The 22,691-nt window shown below is 38.7% G+C and overlaps 1 protein-coding gene across 2 annotated transcripts in view; it reads left to right on the top strand.

Moving 5' to 3' along the window:
* PLA2G4A (phospholipase A2 group IVA) overlaps window positions 1-22,691 on the top strand; it is a 140,672-nt gene that overhangs the window by 95,361 nt on the left and 22,620 nt on the right. For both annotated transcript variants that reach the window (XM_045026143.1, XM_045026142.1), the window contains exons 8-13: window positions 310-446; window positions 6,797-7,019; window positions 9,446-9,560; window positions 16,667-16,804; window positions 17,159-17,251; window positions 20,920-20,991. In XM_045026143.1, coding sequence (XP_044882078.1) covers window positions 310-446; window positions 6,797-7,019; window positions 9,446-9,560; window positions 16,667-16,804; window positions 17,159-17,251; window positions 20,920-20,991 — 778 coding nt within the window. The remainder of the gene's footprint in view (window positions 1-309; window positions 447-6,796; window positions 7,020-9,445; window positions 9,561-16,666; window positions 16,805-17,158; window positions 17,252-20,919; window positions 20,992-22,691) is intronic.

The raw sequence follows: 22,691 nt of genomic DNA, 5'->3' as shown, positions 1-22,691 counted from the left end.
TCCTTTGTTTTTAAGGTCTCGTTTCACAGATTTTTCCTGGACTATTTGTCACTCTTCTACAATATGCATTTTAAAAAGAACAGTTCTAATGTTAAGAGGAACCATTTTGGTTCTCTTGTTAGATCTGCAGCCTAGAGATGTTAAGGATTCAGCTTTGAGTCTCTGCTGTGGGGACTGTTGAATGGTGACTATTAATTGCACAAGTCTGATGTCTTTGGTTACTGACTGGTGGACACAAAATATATTTAGCTCTTTAAAATGCATCCTAGAAGCCAACCTTACTGTGTGCTGTCTTTTTCATTTGCCCAGGTACCAGTGATAGCGGTATTGGGTTCAGGTGGTGGATTTCGTGCCATGGTAGGGTTTTCTGGAGTTATGAAAGCGCTCTATGAATCAGGAATTTTAGACTGTGCAACATATATTGCTGGTCTATCTGGATCTACGTGGTAAGTTTTCTGTGCCCTCCCCCAGCCCTGCTTTGTTTTGGTGCAGTGGGAACTTTCCACTAATAACTGGGAGAATGAATTTTATGATGTAGGTTACAGTCACCATAGGTAAGGAATTCTCCATCCAGTGCAGTAGAATGGCAGTGGAGTTGATCTTCGGTTGCTAGTATTTTGGAGTACCTGCCAGGATGTAGGCAACTTCAACTCCAAGAGGGTTGCATAGGAGCTTGATCAGTGAGGATCTGAATTAAGACCATTCCCATCTCCAATAGCCATGTGACTATACAACCAGTGTCCTCACTTTTCATGCTGGTGGGCCACCTTGTAGATAGGAAAGGTTTTAACAGTTTGGCACCACTGTAGCCTTGTGGACTTTCTGCCATAGGAGCCCTTGACCAGGAACTCTAGCCCCTTAAGAACAAATTCACACAAAAAAGGTTGATGATTTTTCCTTGCTCAAGAAAACAAAAATCAGATTTTTTGTGAAGAGACGTGGGTGTGCGCATGTTGGATTTGCTGCAGAAATGAAAGGTCTTGTTGAACTTGGGTCAAGGCCATTAGAATTTCACAACAGGGTGAAGATACACTGGTTGCTATAAATGCATTAGTATATGTGCCAAGTTCTAAGTAGACATCTCACATGTGGACATAAGAAGATGGGAACACACAGTGCCAGAAAGAAGCCCATGTCACCAACTATTGGCTTTTGAGATATATTCCCATTTTCTCTGGAGGAATTAACAGTGGATGTTCCCATATGAAGTTCTCTACCATTGGTAAGAGCAGGGTAGAATGGAATATGGCTTGCAGAAAAGTGGGCATGTTGTGATTTGTTCATGCTAACCCCAAGATGTGGCAGAAACTCTGTGTGCTGGTGATGCTTTGCTTCTTTTCTATATAGCTAAAGGGTGCCTTTGCTATTACCAGCTTTTGCTCACTTTGAGACCAGAAAAGAAGCCAGCATCGGACTGGTGCCAAACCTATATCTCCCCTTTATGCCGGCCCTGGTAAACTGTGTTGAGAGGAATAACAGCTGTCCTTCCTGCCTCAGTTGAGTCTGCAAGTTCATTGAATTAGCTACTTACTAGTCAGAACATGAGCCGATTGTGCCTGAGGTCTGGATCTCACTGAACTACATTTTAAACAAATACAGCGCTGGTGAGAGTTCAACCCTGTATGTCGATGTACTGTAAAGATAATAGAATTTGAATCAAAATAGTAAAATTCTTTACACCAATCAGGGCAAAAAAATAAGTTTAAAAATAGCTGAGGTTTAATTGAATAAGTCCGCACAGTCTGGGTGATAACACCTGTTCAGAATTGTCCTGTGTAATATAAAGAAATTCTATTTTTGACACTTAGCCAGTACCTCCTTGTTTTTTCTTTTCCATACCATTTATCCCCCAAGAACAGGGTTATGCCTTCCATCTGAAGGATGTAGTATTCCCTGTTTCTTCCCTGGAGGGAAAGGGCAGATTTGTGCCTGTTCCCCAAGATGCGTGCTTGACCTTGGAAGAGGGTGTCTACCTCATTAATTGTGTCAGTCACCTTGCCTGACCATAGACTGATCTTCCGCATCACGTTTTCCTTTTTTCACACACACTGTAGTTTGCTGGTGCACTTATTTCACCTGTGATTTGATACAAATGTTAATACTTTGCACTACCATAAACTCTCAAAGCACTTTGAAAACACTAATTAAATCTTGCATCGGACATGTGGCATAGGTTTCATTACACTGAAGCACAGTGAGAATAAATGACTGATCTAAAATCCCCCAGCTATGCAGTGACAGAACCCAGAGGCTTCCTGCTCACTTGGTCTACTTTAAATTCTAAAACACACTAAACCACTGCATAAAATGTGACTCCTTTACTATCCCTTAATTGTGGAAATATCTGGCTCTTGCTAACTCATAACCCACACTTCTCTTAATTTTCAAATGGCTTTAATAAAAAGTGAAAGATTAAATGACATCAATAAAAGAGAGGGCTGGAGAAAGATATAAAGAGTACATGTTACTGCATGAGGACTCTGTGTACTTTTTACATGATCTCCAATCATCAAACCTTCATTTCCTGTGAGTATTTAAAAGCTTTTATATTAGCTTGGTTGTTTCTGTTCTTCACCTCTTAAAAAGATGAGTTACAAACAGCTGGATGCTGCTATAAACTCTTTCAATTACTTTGTAAATGATTATGGAGTATCTGGCTGCTCCATTTTTAAAAATATATTTGCAATCAACTTCTTAAATTTCTCCACTTCAGTCCTAATTTAGGAGATGACTGCTAAGTTGTGTAATTGCTGGCCAAATCAATTTGGTTTTAAGCATCAGCATATGTGCTTTGAATTACTTTCCAGCTCTCCATTTTATTGTTTTAAAGAATTTCCTGGAATTATGGTAATTTTTATTACTTCAGTAATGCTTTGCTGGATTGGAGCCTTATGGACATGCCTTTTCTTAAGTATGTGAATACTGATTGATGGCAGTGGGATTGCTTGGGTCTTTAAGGTTAGGTATGAGTGTAAGTGCATTGTTGAGTAATGGCTTAAATGTGTAAAATACCATTCATTTGGACTGAGAGTTGTTTCCAGTTTGTACATTTGATTTTAGCAGTTTTTTAAATTGGTTTTTAAATGTAAAGAACAAAAGATGTTCATTTCCTTATTTGCTTTATTTATTAGTACAGTAGACTTAAACCAACATATACTGCTAAGGACTATCTAGGCTCTATTTTCATATATACTACTGCATACATTACAGTATGAATCTTTCCCTCCTAAATTATGCAAAAAGCTATTTGTATTTACATCCATACAAAGATGTAAAGTAGACAAACCCGTTTAAATTATAGTGGGCTAAAAATAAACTTCAGTAACAATGATGGCTTTTAAGAGTTGTAACATGTATGGACAATGCAGTTGTCCGTTAAACTGTATACACACTACATGGGGGAAAATTCCCCAAACACAGGCTTCTGCTAATTCGACATAGTGAAGAATCTCCATTTCTTGACAGTAGTAATATATCCCTTTTGGCCACTAGAGGGTGACATAATTACCAAATTGGGTGCCTAACCTGCTTAGACTTTTTTTTTTGAAAATCCCACTAAGCACCTATCTCAATGCTTAATTTGTGCCAGGGCTTGCCAGGGCTGGGCCCCAGCACCTCCAGGCTTTGCAGTTCATAGCCCGGGCACCTTTGGGTTTGCCACATCAGTTATGAAAATAAAAAAATTGTTTGAGCCCCAGCACCTAATTTCTAGAGCCATCGTACCTTTTTCTTTACAAATTAAACACTGACCTATCCATATCTTTAAGTGTCTAAATATCTTTGTAAATCTGGCCCAAATGCCTCTACGTAATAGATGACAGTGGTTCATATACATACCAGTCAGTACCCCATTAGATGAAAGGAAGTCAGAGTTGATAATATGGCACTGAGAAATGTGTTTGGTCATTCTCTGAGTCAGACTGAATTGCCACTGTTAGCTTGTTGCAATAATTTCTCCTCTAACTTTGTAATCCTTAAGCATATATATCAATAAGCAAGTTTTATCTAATTGAAATGCAGTGCATTTGGGAGCCCTATTCTAAAGCCCTTAGTCAATCAAACCCCCATTTATTTCCAGAGAGGTTTTGTCCAAATAAGGAGTTGTTTAGTACTTCAGTTTTTGACTCTTGTGATTGGATAAAGACTTGCTGCTGAAAGATAATTGTCAAGACCGTAATGCAGTTGGCACGTACTGTTTTATTAACATGATTATATTTAATTGAACAATTTAAACAAATATTTGGAGCTTTCGCGTATAGTCACATTTACATTTGGAGAGCTGACTCATCAAATAATGTAAAATAATGTATTTGGAGCATGAAAAGAGCTAAATAAGCATAACTGTGTGTGTGTTTGTATGTATGCATGCACAAACCCTTTAAAAACAAGAATATACCATGAGTAAAACTTTTCATATTCTATTCTGTGTGTGCATGTGTGTTATATATGTTTAACCTTATCTTATACCTTCCTATCTTTCTAAAATTTAGCTTATGGGTTATATTTGTATGTGTGGCTTTTTAAAATAAAACATTCTCCTGTATTTTTTCCACTTGAGTTATTTGTAGTTCTTCATTCTTAACTTCAGCTTAATTTTTTTAATGTGATGTACATATCCTCAAAACCAGGGACATGCCTGACTATATCAATGATATAAAAAGAAATTATATATATTTTTTAAGGCTGTCGATTGATCACAGTTAACTTGCATGATTAACTTAAAAATTTATCACGATTAATCTCTCTGTTAAACAATAGAATACCAATTGAAATTTAGTAAATATTTTTGGATGTCTTTCTACATTTTCAAATGTATTGATTTCTATTACAACACAGAATACAAAGTGTACGGTGCTCACTTTATATTATCTTTGATTAAAAATATTTGCACTGCAAAATGATAAACAAAAGAAATAGTATTTTTCAATTAATCTCATACATGTACTGTAATGCAATCTCTTTATCATGAAAGTGCAACTTACAGATGTAGGTTTTTTTATACATAACTGCACTCAAAAACAAAACAATGTAAAACTTTAGAGCTTAAAAGTCTATTCAGTCCTACTTCTTGTTCAGCCAATCGCTAAGAGAAATGTTTGTTTACACTTACAGTGTCACCTGAAAGTGAGAATAGGCATTCACATGGCACTGTTATAGCTGGAGTCGCAAGATATTTACATGCCAGATGCACTAAAGATTCATATGCCTCTTCATGCTTCAGCCATCATTCCAGAGGACATGTTTCCATGCTGATGACACTCGTTAAAAAAATAATGCATTAATTAAATTTGTGACTGAACTCCTTGGGGGAGAATTGTATATCTCCTTCTCTGTTTTACCCTCATTCTGCCATATATTTCATGTTATACCAGTCTCAGATGATGACCCAGCACATGCTGTTCGTTTTAAGAACACTTTCACTGCAAATTTGACAAAATGCAAAGAAGATACCAATGTGAAATGTGTAAAGATAGCTACGGCACGCGACCCAAGATTTAAGAATCAGAAGTGTCTTCCAAAATCTGGGAGGGATGGGGTATAGAACATGCTTTCAGAAGTCTTAAAAGAGCAACATTCTAATTGGGAACTACAGAACACAAACCACAAAAAAAGAAAATCAACCTTTTGCTGGTGGCATCTGACTCAGATGATGAAAATGAGCGTGCGTCGGTCCACACTGCTTTGGATCGTTATCGAGCAGAACCCCATCATCAGCATGAACACGTCCTCTGGAATGGTGGTTGAAGCATCGAGGGACATATGAATCTTTAGCGCATCTGGCATGTAAATTTCTTGCAATGCCGGCTACAATAGTGCTATGTAAACGCCTGTTCTCACTTTCAGATGACATTGTAAGCAAGAAGCAGGCAGCACTATCTTTTGCAAATATAAAGAAACTTGTTTGAGTGATTGGCTGAACAACAAGTAGAACTCATTGGACTTATAGGCTCTAAAGTTTTCCCTGGTTTTGTTTTTTAATGCAGTTATTTTTATATATAATTCTACATTTGCAAGTTCAACTTTCATGATAAAGAGATTGCACTACAGTACTTGTATTAGGTGTATTGAAAAATACTATTTGTTTTTTACAGTGCAAATATTTGTAATAAAAAATAAAGTGAGCACTATATACTTTGTATTCTGTGTTGTAATTGAAATAAACCTCTACCCCGATATAACGCTGTCCTCAGGAGCCAAAAGATCTTACCGCATTATAGGTGAAACCATGTTATATCGAACTTGCTTTGATCCACCGGAGTGCACAGCCCCGCCCCCCCGGAGCGCTGCTTCACCGCGTTATATCTGAATTAATGTTATATCGAGCCGTGTTATATCGGAGTAGGGGTGTAATTATATTTGAAAATGTAGAAAACATCCAAAAATATTTAAATAAATGATATTTTATTATTAACAGGGCAATTAATTGTGACTAATTTTTTTAATCACTTGACAGCCCTAAACATTTTCAAAAGCACCTAGGTCCCATTTTCAAAAGTGAGCACACTTGAAAATTTTACTTATGATATATTCCTGTTTTATAGGGAGTAAATGAGACGAAGGTCAAATCATGAACTCCCCATCCATGGGAGCTTTTCCTGCATAAAAACTCCAGGATTTTGCATAAAATGAATAATCACATAGGAAATCTGTTAAACTGAGTGAAACATAAAGCTTAGATAGTCCGTCTGTTGTAAATTTAGCTCATTTGGGCCTTTATCCTGCAAACTGCAAAATCAAGACTGAGTGTCTTGTGTATTTATTGACAGAGCTATTGATCACTGTATTTTCATTACAGGTACATGTCAACTTTGTATTCTCACCCAGATTTCCCAAGGAAAGGACCAAAGGAGATTAATGAAGAATTGATGAACTGTGTCAGTCATAACCCACTTCTGCTGCTCACTCCACAGAAAGTCAAACGCTACATTGAAGCATTATGGAATAAGAAACGTTCTGGGCAGCCTGTAACATTCACTGATATCTTTGGAATGTTGATAGGGGAAACACTTATCCAAAATGTAAGTGTGTTTTTATGGTTATTCGAGCTGCGAGAATACTGGAAAATAACATCTGCAGATATTTATTTGAATTGACCTTTTTGTGTTCTCACTAACATTTTATCAAAAACTAAATCATTCAAGAAAATTGCAATCTGTCCATGCATATTTAGTGAATAAGAAAAGAGGCAGCATTTGTCTATCATGTCTGTTATGAAGTAATAGCTCAGATCCAGTTTGTCTATTTATTTATTTATTTTATGAATTTCCTATCACCAACTGTGGCGGGGCAGCAACTCACCGATGTGGCTCCTCCTGCTGGTCATCCAGGGAATTAGCTCTTCCCAGCCCGGAGCGCCCTCTGCAGGCTGGTGTCTCACCTGCCACTGGCCCCGTGTCCTTCCCCGATCCCGGTGCTCTTTACCCAGGGGTTCTGCCCCAAGCAGCATCCTACAGTCTGGGTCTCCCCACCCAGGGGAATCCTCAACCCCCTATCGCCACCTTGCCTCAGTGGCTACTGCCAGTCATCATCTAGCCCCCGCTCCCTGGGGCAGACTGTAGTCTATAAACAGCTCACCATCAGAAGGGGGGTTGGACCAGCTGCCTCTGCCTGTCTCTGTGTTGCCCCTCTGCAGCCTCAGTACTCTTTGTGGGCCCTTAACTCAGCCTGCAGCCTGGAATTTTGCTAGGCTGGAGCATCCTAGCTCCCTCTGCCCCTTCCCCCAGTGCTGTTCCACCTCAGGTACCCTGCTCAGCTTCCCAGGCAGCCAGGTCCTTCTCTCTCTAGAGCCAGAGAGAGACCCTTGTGTCTTTTTCAGCCTCTGGCCCTCAGCCCTTTTATAGGGCCAGCTGTGGCCTGTTTGGGGTACAGTCCCCCCTGTGGCTGCCTCCCTCAATCAGCCTAGCTTTTCCCCCGCCGCAGCCCTCTCCCAGGGCTGTTTTAAGCTACACCAACTTTCTGAAAGTGAAAGAGATGCCATAGGATAGTACTGTAGTGCAGTATTAAAGGCACTCTTGCTCAGGGGCGGCTCTAGGCCCCAGCACGCCAAGCGCGTGCTTGGGGCGGCAAGCCACTGGGGGTGCTCTGCCGGTCGCCGCAAGGGTGGTGGGCAGGCTGCCTTTGGCGGCTTGAGGACCCTCCACAGGCACGCCTGCGGGAGGTCCGCCGAAGCCACGGGACCAGCGGACCCTCTGCAGGCAAGCTGCCGAAGGCAGCCTGCCTGCCGTGCTTGGGGCGGCAAAATGCCTAGAGCCGCCCCTGCTCCTGCTTGACCAACTCATGTAATAGACTTGTTGAAGTCCAGTGAATCATGTGAGCAGGATTTGCCTTTAATCATGTACTGTAAGCAAAGAGTACTTATATAATGAAATATACTAATAGACTATTATGGATTGGTCTGATACTCTATAGTGTGCATATGTACAAATAAACTATACAGATATTGACTTATTTCAAGGTTAATAGCAGTAAAATATTGACAGAGAGGATGGCAAAACAGCTCTTGGGGTGAGGTTGGTTAGAATTACTATTCCTGTTATACAGAGGAACAAACAATAGCCCAGAGAATTTAGCTGAATATGCAAATTGAAGCAACAAGTCATTGATAGAGCCCAGGATTCTTGGCTCCCAGGATTCACATTTCTTATATCTATCACATTTTACTAAATGGTGGTTCAGCCTAAGAGAAAGCATTAAGGTTTTGATGACCTTCCTAGCCTTCTGATATATTTTTCTTGATGCTTATTCTTAGGGCTTGTCTGCACGTGAAAATTAATCTGGAATAAGGCCAGGTATGCATTTAAAGCAGATTAACTATTCCCAATTAACTTCATGTGTTGATGCTCTTGTTATGGACTAAGAGTAGTATATTCTGAATTTTCTTAATCCAGATTGATATAACTCAGAATAAATCAGTCTCATTCTGGAATAAGAGTATCCACACAAGGAATTAATCAGAAATAGCTATTCTGGAATAGCATGTAGACAAGCCCAGTTATAACAACAGAAGATAAGAATCTTCAGTGTCCACCAATACTGCTACCCCAGCAGTCACAGGAAACAGAGTGTATGGGAGACACTGACTATATCCTGCATATCTCTACCAAATTTTCAAAACACTCCCAATGAGGTCCCCAAAGTCTCCCCCTGCTCTCAGATATGGTAAATAGTTCAGTGAGAATGGGAGCTGCTTTAAGCATTTACTACCTTGATTCCTGTACATTAACATGTGTTGTACAGATAGTGACATTCATAGAGATTAGTTCCTTTGATGGTGATGCATTCTGATTTTTCAGGATGTCCTTCTTCTCTTTTAATGATTTCAACAAAACTAGAAGTCTTCCCAACTAGCAGCAGGTCATCCATTTCCAGGCTGTCTTGTACCAATAGTTTTTATGTAACTTCTCTCCTCTTATTTATTTTATTTATTTATTTATCTATTTTGCAGAGGATGAATACCACTTTGAGCAAGATGAAAGAGAAAGTCAATGAGGCACAGTGTGCTCTGCCACTCTTTACTTGTCTCCATGTCAAACCTGATGTGTCAGAACTTATGTTTGCAGGTATGTTTTCAATCTCTTTATTTAGTTGTCATTTGTGACATACACATACACACACTTTTAAAAAAGCCCTACTTATTCTTAATTCTTTTTTTGGACTAAGTATATCCCATGGCTTGGATAAATCTTGAATCATTGGTTCCGCTCAGGTTTGGATTAACGTTTTGTGGGCCTGTCGCCAAACATATTTGTGGGAATGATTGTAAGAAGGGCCAGGGGCAAAAGCACAGTGGGGCAGGAGCTAGGGTTGGTCCCTGGAGCAAGAGAGGGGCTGGGGTAAGCTGCAAGCACAACAGGGCTGGGGAGGGGGTGAACAGGATCCCCCACCCCTGCCCACATAGAGCGGGTACCTACCTGATTCTAGCCCATTCTCTTCGTCTCTCTCTGCACTGAGCTGCCCCTCCTCCTGCAGCAGCTGGACAGGTTCTCTTCCAGCCCTCTGGGGAGGGTGTTGGGAGCGGGAGGAGCAGAGGCTAATGTGGTTACTCCTATAACCGGACTTTTAGTTTCCAGTCAGCACTGCTAACCGAACACTCAGGTCCCATTTTCTACTGGAGTTACTAGATACCTGGCAACAGGGCTGCCAGAAAAGCCGGGGGCGGGGGAGGAGGTAGCAAGTGGTGGGTGGGCTAGGGAGTGGAGAGGACCTAGTGGGCAGGGCCATGTCTGCTGTACTGCCAAGGTAGGTTGGAGACTGTGGGGAACAGCTGACACAGTATCCCCAGCCCAGGTGACATGACAGCCAGTGGTGGATTTAGAGTTAGTGGGGCCCCCTGTCCCTGTGCTCAGCTTCATTTTCAGGGCCCTTTCTTGGGACCCAGCCAAGAAAAAGAACATTCTTTCTTATCCCCCCCGCCTTCATTTTTCATTCTTTTTTTCTTCATCCTCCTCCTATAAGTAATAGCAAGTAAATGAAAATAAAGGGAGGTATATGATTGTTCTTGAGTCTACCTTATTTTTCCACAAACCACTTGAAAATCATGGAGGGTCTCAGCGGACCACTTAATGATCTTTCCAAATATTGCTTGTACTGTAAGCTAACTACTGTAAAGCACTTTGGATAGGAGTGCTTTATAAAAAAAATGTAAAAAAACATTGGGGTCTGGGGTCTGGCCAGGAATTAGAGTACAAATGGGGACTCGGGGTTGGGGCAGGAGGTTGGGGTGTGGAGCGCTTACCTGGGGCAGCTCCTGTTTGCTGTGAGGGGTGCAGATGGGAATGGGGTGGGGTTCAGGAGCTCCTGTTTGGAGCTCAGGGTGGGGGTGGGATGTGAATGAGTCAAGGCATGGGGTGTGGAGGGGCTGGGTATATGTAAGGGGTGCAGGAGTCAGGACATGGGGCTGGAGAGGTGTGAGGGGGTGCAAGAGCCAAGGCGGGGAACAGTGGGCATGAGAGGGGATACAGGAGTCAGGACAGGGGGCTGGGGAGATGTGTGGGGAGCGCAGGGGTCAGGGCAGGGGGCTGGGTGTGTGCGAGGGGGTTCAGGGGTCAGGGTGGGAAGAGGGCTGGGGGTGTGGGCTTGGGTCGTAGGGATGCTCATGGCAGGGGGCTGGAGGGGGTATGCCCCAATTCCAGCCCCTTCCCCAAGGCCCCGCCCCCGCCTCTTCTCCTTTTCCTCCTCCCCACAGAGTGGTGAGTGTGCTGAGGCTTCACTCTTCCCCCTCCTTCCTGCCGGCAAACTGCTGATCGGTGGCAGGGAGTGGGAGGGGAGGGAATGCAGCACCCTCCCGAGAAGAGGCAGGGGTGGAGCGTGGCTGCCATCAGAGCCTGCCCTGCTGCAGCAGGAGCCCCAGGAGTCAGCAGCATCAAGCTTCTGCCCCCATGGAGGGTGAGAGGGGGCAGAGAAGAGCGGGCCGGACCAAGTCCCCTTTGGACTGTGGGCCCGGCGCCATGGTAAATCCGGTACTGGCCCCACTGTGAGAATTACAAAAGAGGTTGGGTTAATTTTAAGCAATGATTAAAGTTTATTAAAGTTCATAAGTATTTGGAAATTGAACCAGATTTTTTAGGTTTTTGACCAAATGAAAATGTTTGTGCAAAGTGTCTGCTTTCCTCAAAAATATTCTATTTCACAATGGAAAACTGAAACGTTTTCAGCTGAAAACTGAAGATGCTCTCAGTATTTTTATTTATTTATTTTTTATTTTTTAATTTTTTTTTGAGGAAAAGTTTAAATTTTCCACTGGATGGAGGTGATGGAGGCGTCCAGCAACTCTACTAGGTGGAGGGATAGGTCAGTGGTTTGAGCATGGGCCTGCTAAATCCAGGGTTGTGAGTTCAGTCTTTGCAGGGGCCACTTAGGGATCTGGGGCAAAAATTAGGATTTGGTCTTGCTAGTGAAGGCAGGGGGCTGGACTCAATGACGTTTCAGGGTCCCTTCCAGCTCTATGAGATAGGTATATCTCCATATATGGAGATATACCTATAATATACTCATGAGTTTATAATATACTCATGAGTCTAACTCTAATGTCTGAAACACAAGACCACATTTCCTTCTAAATATTTCTTTTAACTTAATAGTGTTATTTTAAGACTTTCATCCTTATCAGTGTATTTAGTGTACCATGCTCTTGACGTTTTCCATCCAGTATAATTTTCTAAACCATTCCCTCCCTGTATAATTGCATAACTTGTCTTGACTTGAGATACAGTAGGTTTTGAACAAAAATACTTCCACTTTCTTACTTATTAGGTTATGGATGTAAGATAAATCCTGTCTTGTTCCTTCTTGTTGAGGTGCATTAATTGTATAAGATAACATTCCTCAGAAAGGTGATGGCAGCTGCATGAAATCTTGCACCATCTGCTTTTATGCTCAAGGCTCTTAGTGTTCATTCTATTCATAGTATTTCTGACCCTAGTGGCGCCGGTCATGCCCAGAATGGTAATAATTACTAACTAAACATAATTAATATGATTTATTTCAGGAAAGTTTTTATTGAGATAACTTTAAAAAAAACCTATCCAGCTATTTTTACTAAAGTAAAGGCAGACAGTGACCCTTGTAAGAACTGACAGATTCACAGCACCAGCATATATAGCTGTAGTTAGTCAGATTTACCTGTGGTGAGAAATCTGAGTTCGCAAAACATGTACTGGCTCCACTGTGGGTTTCCCAAATTTCTTTACATATAAAAGACAAATTGCAACAGAAAGAAAAGTTAGCTAAAGCCAGGTCAATCCAAGTTTAGTTTTTGAGCTGCTGCACCTGAAATTGAGTATAGCAAATCCATGATTGTTACCAACATTTCAGAGAGAGTAAGGTGCATGAATGCACCATTTCACATTAATGTGTAAGTTGTATGGTTCAAGTTGGAAACACTTTCTTATGGTGCACTTACTTTCTCAAAATTGCCACATACAAGAAGCTAAATTTTGCATCCCTTACTGAGGTCCCATTGAAGCCAATGGGACTCCTCACTGTCTGCCTCCTCATATCAGAATAGGTCAAAATTGCCATCTACTCAGCTAGTGTAAATCCATATAATTCCACAATGGAGTTACACTGATTTACATCAGGGGACAGATGCAAGCAACACTGAAGTCAATTGGTGGTACCTCCTTTGACTTCAATAATGTTTGGATCAGGCCTCAGATGAGGAATTTACATAATTTATTTTGATATAAGTGCCTTTAAAAAGGGCATTGCCACAAGTGCTCAAAACCAAACCACCACAACTCCTTACGGGGGACAAATGACTATTCCATTTCCAGACATAGTATTATCAAACAAGATTTATACAGTGCAATAAGAAAAACAAAATATAAGGGGTTTTGACAGTAATTACATATTAAGATTTTTCTAGGTTCATTGCCTTACCAGGGTATTGATACAACTACAAAGAGTACTGAACATAGATATATATTTATTTACACTATGATAGCTTCTTCCCTTCAGGTCAAAGCTTGTGTCTCAGGACAGTTTGAGTCCTGTCCTACCACTGAGACACCACCCATCTCCAATGAGATGAGTGACTAAAAGTGAGATCAGTTAATTATAGGAAAAAAGATCCCTTGAGTTCCCTATGCTCTGGGTCTGAATAGAAAAATTATCGTCCTCTATGCAAATTCCAAGGCTTGGCTATGACAGATGCATTTAATTTGTTGGTTTTCTGGCTATGCTGTTCCTAAATTTAGTTACACTATTAAGATCAAAGTGCTAAAGTGCATTAACCTCCAGATTACTATCTTTGGCTCTCTACGTTTCCTGCCATGCCTGTACCTGTATGTGTGAAACACTTGAAGTGTTTTTGCTTGGGCATGAATGGTATATTTTGATGAGATAACAACCTTGCCAGGCTGAGAAGTTTGAATGACACAGTAGTCCTGGTCAAATATTTCCTCTTCAGACAGATATGGTTTCCTTTTTATTTTATTTTAAACAAGATCTCTGAATTTCACCAGCATCTGAGAATAAGCTTAACTTCTTGCATTTTGCTGGAATCTCTCTAAGCAGTTTCTTTCACAAGCAAGAATTAATTGTCTCAAAGGAGTTAAAAAAAAACACCTGCAGACAAAACATTGTTAGCCAAACACTGTGTTCTAACATTAGGCAGCTACTTATACTGGTACATCACCGGTCACATTGATTTCATTAAACTCTATACAGGAAAACGTTCCTTCAAATTAAAAAGCTTTCTTGTAGGTGGCATTTTCATGTATTCAGAAGTTTTGTTGACATTAGGAATCGAATGCTAGTGTCTTCTCTCTTCTTTGAGTCTTTGGTATGTTTATAATATGTTTTAAAGTCACCTTAAGTCAATGATCCAAAGTTACTATCAGGGTGGATTTGATTTAAATCAAATTGATTGAAATCATGATTTAAATCACTAGTCAAGAAGACTCGATTTAATCATGGATTTCTACATAAAAGTGCATTCTTCTTGGTTGTTATAACCTTAATACATATTCTTCACAACTCAGGGATAGATGTAGGTTTCATTTTTAGAAGATACACACTATGCATTTTTAAAGTGATTTATTTTTAAAACTTTTCAGATTAATTTTACAGCTATATAGAAAATGAATGATTGTTTGGTTATTTCATTAACCAAAGGTAATTGAAGTAGATAGTTCACCTCCCAATGACTTCATAAATATCTCCAATTCAGCAGGTTAATCATTAATATTTGGAAGATTTTCTTGCCATGCTGTATTAGGAGGAGAACATCACCAGACAGACATGTAAACTGTTTTATTTAACTAAAACAACATAATGTATTCTGGATTTTTTCTTCAACAGCAAACATATAATATTTTAACAAAACAAGCATATGAACTTTTGAATTTAGTTAAACATTCAAGTTTTTTAAAATCAGGTTTGTTTTTGTTAAAATTTAACTATAATAGTTAAATGAAATATTTAAAAAAAAACAAATTAAATTGACTATGTCAGCCAAGTCAACTTGAAATATTGGCTTCTGCAGCTAACTCAGTCATCTTCAACTTCATTTTCCGGTTTGTTCATAATCTGGAAAAGAAAAACAAGCTTTCTTGCTTTTTCAGGTCCCAAACAATTTCTCAGTTTTTCAGTCCAAAGGAAGAAAATATTCTTTCTACACTGGCAGAAAAAGCTACTGCTGTTAAAAGTGAGATTATCCCTAATCCATGAACTATTGGAATTCATTTACAAAACTTTTCTTAAACATTACATGAATATATTGTCTCATACTATAGAATTAGAATTTATAATCTCTATTCCATGATGAGATATCTTTGAGCTGTAATGTATCTTAATTAAAACTATCTTTAGATAGGTTTTTTCCTCAAAAAGCATTTTATCAAAAAAATCTGATTTAAATCAAAGAAATCCGAATTTTTTTATTTTTTTTTAAAAAATAATCATTGATTTTTATCCACCCTGCTTGTTATGTTTTGGAAATTTATATGAACAAAAAGTCATATCATAAATGATATTTCACTTCCTTCAGTATTGATGATTGATTTATAAGGTCACTCAAATAGGTTATTGTTGTTGAAAAGAATTGATTCAATTATAAGTCAAAGTGAATGAAGACCAGATATGTTAGGTTGTATTTTTGTCTACCACCATTTTCTTTTATTAATTCATGATTTAGAGCTGAATCCTGCAATGTGAGTGCATTTCACTGGATTTGGGGTAAAATTTTCAAAAACATCTAAATTCCATTTTCAAAAGATATTTAGAGCCCATCTCCTACTGCAAGTCAACGGGATTTAGATGTTGAAGAGTGTAGGTCACTTTTGGAAATGGAACTTAAGCTCCTAAGTCACTCAGGTGCTTTTGAAATTTTTACCCCATGCATTTATTAAGTGTTGTACAAGCCACAAAATGTACAGTCTCCTTGTATATGTAAACTTTATTAAAAAAAAGAAATAGTATTATAGTTACAATGTTTTTGCATCCTCTGTTGTTAGTAAACTTTTTAACTGGCTCCCAATCCTGTCTGTTCTAATTGTATTTCACTATAAGTCTTAGTCTTTGGTGAAATACAGATTTCACTTCTGGAGTCTCTTTAAAGCTCTGTGCAATTTAAAACAATTTCATCTGCTCTACACGTCACCATACTTCACATTTTCAGTAAACTCATAATAAAAGAGAGAGAAACCTATAATTTTGTATACCCAGCGATCTCTGAGGATCGCTGCCATTGTTGGAATTTGTATTGGTGATTCACATTGATGCATGAGATGGAACCCAGATGTTGTATAGCCTGTTTCACTATCTCTCCCCCGACACTGCCTGCCTAATTTTTTCAACAAATTTGGTTATGGTAAGAATGGGAGAGGTTTCCAACTTAACTTCAGGATCAAAACACCAATTGAAGTCCAAGGGAGTTTTGACTTCTGCATAACTTGGAAGACATTTCCAGGGGTTTTTGACCTAGTGGCATACCCAGATTACATGTATCCTGGAGAAACACTTTCAATTTAATTATATCTCTGGTATTTTATATCAGATGAACAGGGAACAATTTACCAGCAAGTATATTTCCTTGTATGCTTTTCTTTCCTCTTGGAGAAAGGTGCCAGGCATTTGGGTATGTTACAGATGAATTGTTTTTGTTCATGCTGCATTTATGTCTAGAGGGAAAATGTGAGCTAATTTCTTTATGTAATGCATGCAGATTGGGTGGAATTCAGTCCATATGAGATTGGTATGGCGAAGTATGGCACATTTATGCCTCCTGATTTGTTTGGAAGTAAATTTTTTATGGGAACAGTGGTTAAAAAACATGAAGAAAACCCCCTGCACTTCTTCATGGGTAAGTGAATGATTAAAATAAATAAATAAAACCAAACTGACATTTCAATTCTCTTCTCTCCAGTGCTTTTAAATTTGTCTTTCTGTAATCAGAAACAGTCTAACACAAGAATAACCTATATATGAAAAGTCATATCTTAATAGTCTGGTGGGAACCCATAAGAATGGTTCCATATTCAGTGATGGGAATTTCATGATGTGGTGCACATCTGAGTTTAGGATCTAATCTGTCCCAAAATCTCATTGTTTGTGTTATTCCAATGCATTGTCAAAGTATAATTAGCTATTTAAATAATTTCATATATGTTTTGTTCTGCAAGTTTCCATTGATTTAGTCATTTTCTTCTCATTTCAGGTGTCTGGGGCAGTGCATTTTCTATATTATTTAACAGAGTACTTGGAGTTTCCAATTCTCATAATAAAGGTCCCACCATGGAGGAAGAATTAGGTAATGTAACAAAAACAAATCTATTAGCCAGCAACTGGTATTAACATTTTAGTGAATTAATAACTCAAACATCACTATCACTCTAGATTTGTGTGTGGGTGTATGACACTATGTTAACCTTTTCTTGCATGTCAAAAGCCAGGGAAATTTCCTTTCACCAATTTACATTGATAGACACCAGCAAAGGACTTGGCGGGCTGGGGAAGAGAATTAGTATTGGCTTACTTTTTCAATACTTTCCCCCCTTTTATTTATTTGTAGTCTGAATAGGCACTATACTTGACCTGTGTCAGGGCTATTGGAAGAGGAAAGGTCTTGCACATAAATATTCTTTAAACAGATTTAAAAAAAAACCATGATGGTTTAAATATATATACACCAATGTGCTTTTTCTGATTGATGTGGTCAGCTTCAGGAGCCAATAGGCTGAAACCTGCCCTCATGGCTACCTGCAATTATAATAAATGTCTTTTGAGGATGGGACTACTCATGTAATTGATAAAGGGATAATGCAGCTTTTCACCTTTTCGTTGCCAGTTCCATTCCATTCCAGGGTGCCCTGAATTCTTTCCATCTGGTGATAGTTTAGTTTCTGTGAAATTAGTTTAGTGGTCTCCGTTCACTTTATACTGGACAAGTGTCCACATCATTGTAGGGAGGGGAATGTTGGAGCTTGATGGTTTGTGGTAAGGTACATCTTTCAAAAATGCTAGTTTGGGGTTTTCTAAAAGCTTTTGATATTGGAATGATTTTTACTCCTGTACTGTGTCCAGAGACTGTGGATAAGTGCTCATGAAATGCATTTAAAGCACTAAATAAACCAGAATAGTCAGCACCCGTGTCCATAGCCTGACTTGAGTGGATGAGGGTTGGCTGTGCATAAAAACTCCACTATCCCTTCTGTCTAGTAGTTGAGACTATTGCTGGGACAATATGGAGAAGCTAGCTTTATCATGCTGCTCCTGTCTTGTGTCAAATAGAAAAATTCAGCTTACAGGGCTTTCTGTCTGGTATAGTTCATGAGCAACAAAACTCACTGCATAAAGAAAAAATAATCTGGTTAATATAATAATCTGTCTATTTGAGTTAATTTTTGAGGTACTGAAACATAGAAATTTAGGCATTAGTGAGCATAATACTTCAGCAGATACTTAAGTTTAAGCACGAGTAGCCCTATAAAAATCACTAAGTTTACTTATGTGTTTAAAGTTATGCCTGTTCTTAATTGCTTTACTAGAACAGGGCATATCACTGAATTTTTAAAGAGATCTTTTCTCTGGAAACAAATCCTTAAAAATAATATCTATTTTTTACACTTCCAAAAATATTTTTCAACTTTTTTCATTACAACAATCCTTGCTCTTGGTTTGAGATGTTTCCTGTTTGTGAGAATTTTTACAGACAAATACAAAATACCTCAAAGTAAGAGTTTACCATGGGAAGGGTGATGAAACCTGAACTATATTATAGTGGCAAAACTATAAAACTTATGTGATGGAATCCTGGCCAATTAAAGTCAATGACAAAACTTCAGCTGAGTTCAGTGGAACCAGGACTTTATCCAAAACCTATAAGCCACACTGAACATAAGAATTAAATAGGCTATTTCTCATATCATTTTCTTTAAAAAATACATCTTTGACATTCAAAATCTATATTTGTGGCTTTTAATAGTTTATTTTTTTTGGTTGTTAATTTTTGTCTTATCAGATATTCCTTGTCATCATCCAAGAATTTGTAACGTTTGTCTTTGTTGCATACTATTAGCATTGACAATAGTTTAGGTAGTATCTGAGTAGCTATTTAGTTTTCAAGAGTGAAAATATCTAAGGAGAAAATCTGTAATGACAGAAACTCTTCTTTGACTGTATAGATTTCTACAGTGTAATATCTAATCCTACAAGGACTAGTCCTCATAAACAATCAACATAGATACAGCGTTATATATGTATAGCACATTTAAATTTAATTTCCACATGCCTTTTGATAACCTCAATCTCTCTCAATCAAGCTTTCTGTCTTGAGCTAGCAGAAGTATTGGAAATGCATGTTGCTACTTGCCTAATATTTTAGTTGATCTTATCCTTGATTGGATAATATACTTGATATAAATGACAATCCCAAAACAAAGAATTTTCTACCCAAGACAAACTCTGTCCTGCCATGACAAAAATTTGGTTTATGTCATAAATAACATGGGTGGTTTTCTTTAGCAAGAGGCAATTGGCTTATGATATCTATTCAAAACAATTATGAGAAGACAGTCCTCTTTCGGCTTCATTACTTGTTTCCAGTATAGACTATTTACATCATAAATTATCTTGGGGAGGAAGGCTGGAATTTTTAAAGGACCCTAAAGGAGTTAGGCACCAAAATCCCATAGCTTCAATTGCAATTGTGTGCCTACTTTGAAAATCCCAATTTAAATCTTTACACCCAAACAGAAGAAGTCAGAATATTGGGAGCTTGGTGAGCTTGTTTCTTCCAACACACACTGCCCACAGTATCAGCTGAAGATGATTTTCCAACACTAGGCTGTTTATAAAATGATTTTCTTATAATTCAGCTGAAGTCAAATAACTAAAGACAACGACAATTGAAAATCCATTTGTTTCAAGAAAGGCTTTCCTTGATTATTTTAAAAATCGTTTTTTACTTTAAATAATATAGTAGCATAAATAATTAAAGAAAACAGAGTTTGCTGACTAGAAAATAGTTTTCACGTAAATTAATCTCCTTTATGAGCTATTTGATCTGACAGTGGAATGTATTGCTGCTTTAATTGCACAGCTCTCAAAAATCCTTTACCTTTTTTAATATTCTTTTGTGGTTTTGGAAAAACACCAAGTAATTTACAGTTTCAGGTTGAGTTTGATTATTTTAGATACAATGATGTTATCCTGATGGAAAATAGATTTTTGCCAAATAGGTACCTTGTGTTCATTCTGTCGATTAATGGTGTGAAATGTAAAATGCCTGTTCCTCCACTGAAGTTAATTGCTTTGGCCTAACTGCTGGGTTTTTGTTTTTCGTTTTTCCCTCTGAAATAGATTTGTGTTAAAGTTATGTAATTGTCTTGTTTTTTTTTATTTCCCAGAATGTAGAGGGGTACTTGATATGCACATGGCATTCCCATTACCACAAATTAAAGGCATACTTTCGGAGGAGAATATATGGCTTTGTTGTCAGGCTTATTTTCTATTAAAGTCGTTTTATTTTATGGGCTTGCAAAACAGTAGTTAGTTTTGTTATTTTGCTTACAATCTTGGGGAAATCAACCCTGGTATAAGTAGTTGTAATTCACAATGGATGTTAGTGTGCATTGCCCTTGCTTATGTCTGGACTGCACCTTAAAATTCCACCTGTTCTTCAGAGGATTTTCTGCCTTGAAAGGAGAATTCCACTGGATAATGCTGAATTCCTGTGAAAAAGGGCAAACCCATCCTGAACTTTGCAACAATTCCAAACCAAGATCACACACAATAGATTCTTCATAGTTATGTCCAAATGTAATTTGAGTCCCTACAGCTGTCTTGCTTAGTTTTCATTTCCTATCTATCACAAGTACTATACAATGATACGTCTTGACACTTTTTTAATATCCTTAGAGATCAAACAATTTAGCTTAGATCTAACAATTTAAGATATTGTATATTTTTTTTCAACAGAAAATATTAGGCTAAAGCATCTTGTGAGCAATGATAGTTCAGACAGTGAAGATGAATCACAGGGACCAAAAGGTAAGGAAAACCCCATGGTCTAGGGCATGTTTTACTTACTATGCCTGCTCCACTTTTTCTATATATACTGTTGATTTGTCTAGCTAAAGCAAGGTGATTGTGATGGAAAAAGACTATTTAGGGACCTTTGTTGCTATCAGTCATGTACATACCCCCAAAATGGGCCGAATCCTGTTTGACTTATCCATGTATGTGGTCCTTTGTAGGTCCCATTGATGCCAATGGTAAAATTCCACTGCTTGAGCCAGCAACCTTAAAAAAGTATATGCCTTGGCTTTAGCTTAGTAAGGCCAAGAGACCTGAGCAAGAGACCTGACAGAGGCCTTTTTCTTCATATCAGCCCAGACTGTTCAAGCTGGTAAACAAATGAGCACTCAGAGACTTGTGCCTTAACATCAGCTCAGAAAGCCAGCAGGGCTGCTCTAATGAGCCTCACAGAAGCCCACATCTTGACATAAGCCTGGAACATGAGAGTTGTTGAGCCAGTAACCTCATCAAGCCGTATTTCCCAGCAAACTGAAGTAGATGAGTCTGTGGCTTGGTCATCAGCCCAGTAAGCTAGAGATGCCTGTTGATTTCAGAGGGCCCTTAATCTAAAGTTCAGCTGAGTGTGGCTCAGTCTGAGTCCACTGTCTTTGATTAGCATTTCCGGTGCTTCCAGATACCTGTGTGAGTGACATCAGTATTGCCATTCTGGACCTAAGGCCACCATACTGGGTAAAATATAGAAATTGAACTTCGGTGTTTTGGAAAAAGTGACTTAGAGATTTAGGAGCATAATTCTAATTGCAAGGCAGTGGGGCTCAGGCTCCTAAGTGCCTATGTCACTTTTGGAAATGGGATTTAGGATCCTAAGTCACTTAAGCACTTTTGAAATTTTAACCATTATCTCCATCTTGCCCAAATAGTTTATCTTGATTTCTATATATGAAAATGTTTTCAACTGGGAATGGGAGAGAGGGGTTGGATCACTTGATGATTACTTGTTCTGTTCATTCCCTCTGAAGCACCTGTCATTGACCACTGTCGGAAAACAAGATACTGGGCCAGGTGGACCTTTGGTCTGACCCAGTATGGCCGTTCTTATGTTAAAATCCCCTATTCTTTCATGCACCTACCACATCATAGTTTTGGGTGTCTATTTCTTCTACAAGAGTCAACATCGCCACTAACAACTAAAGCAATGAGGGGATGCAGCTCCAGGCACTATTTTAGGTTTTAATGATGGTGCCAGCACTGGCAGGAGGAAAACAAAACCTTTGAAAATGAGGTCTAGTCAAATAAGAAGCTCATCACTTCTCCTGTGACTTGAAATAATGGGGAGGGAGAGATATCAATTTCAGTGTTTATTTGCAGATATCCTGTGTCAGTCTCATAGTAACCAACATAAAGAAAATAATAATTATTTATGGCCTTGTATGTCTGTATGTGGTTTACACAGCTTGATTTGTGACAGTAAGCACTGGGGCTTGCCATAATTCTCACACTTCCACAGGATAAGTCTGCAGTAGGACCTGCAGATCAGACTTCCTACTCTTTTGACACTTGCTCTGCCCCTATTTAAATGAAAAATAGCTCATTATGAACCGTGGATTAAAGAGAAAAGTTAGAATGCTACACTTGGAACATCAGGCCTGATCTAAATTCTTTGAACACTCAAAACACCTACAGAAGTTGGTGGAAGTTCGGAGAGCTCAGGG

This window comes from Mauremys mutica, chromosome 8, assembly GCF_020497125.1.
Source record: "Mauremys mutica isolate MM-2020 ecotype Southern chromosome 8, ASM2049712v1, whole genome shotgun sequence".
NCBI classification, from domain to species: domain Eukaryota; kingdom Metazoa; phylum Chordata; order Testudines; family Geoemydidae; genus Mauremys; species Mauremys mutica.
The sequence above is the reverse complement of the archived record's forward strand: the minus strand, read 5'-3'. Positions and strand labels throughout refer to the sequence as shown.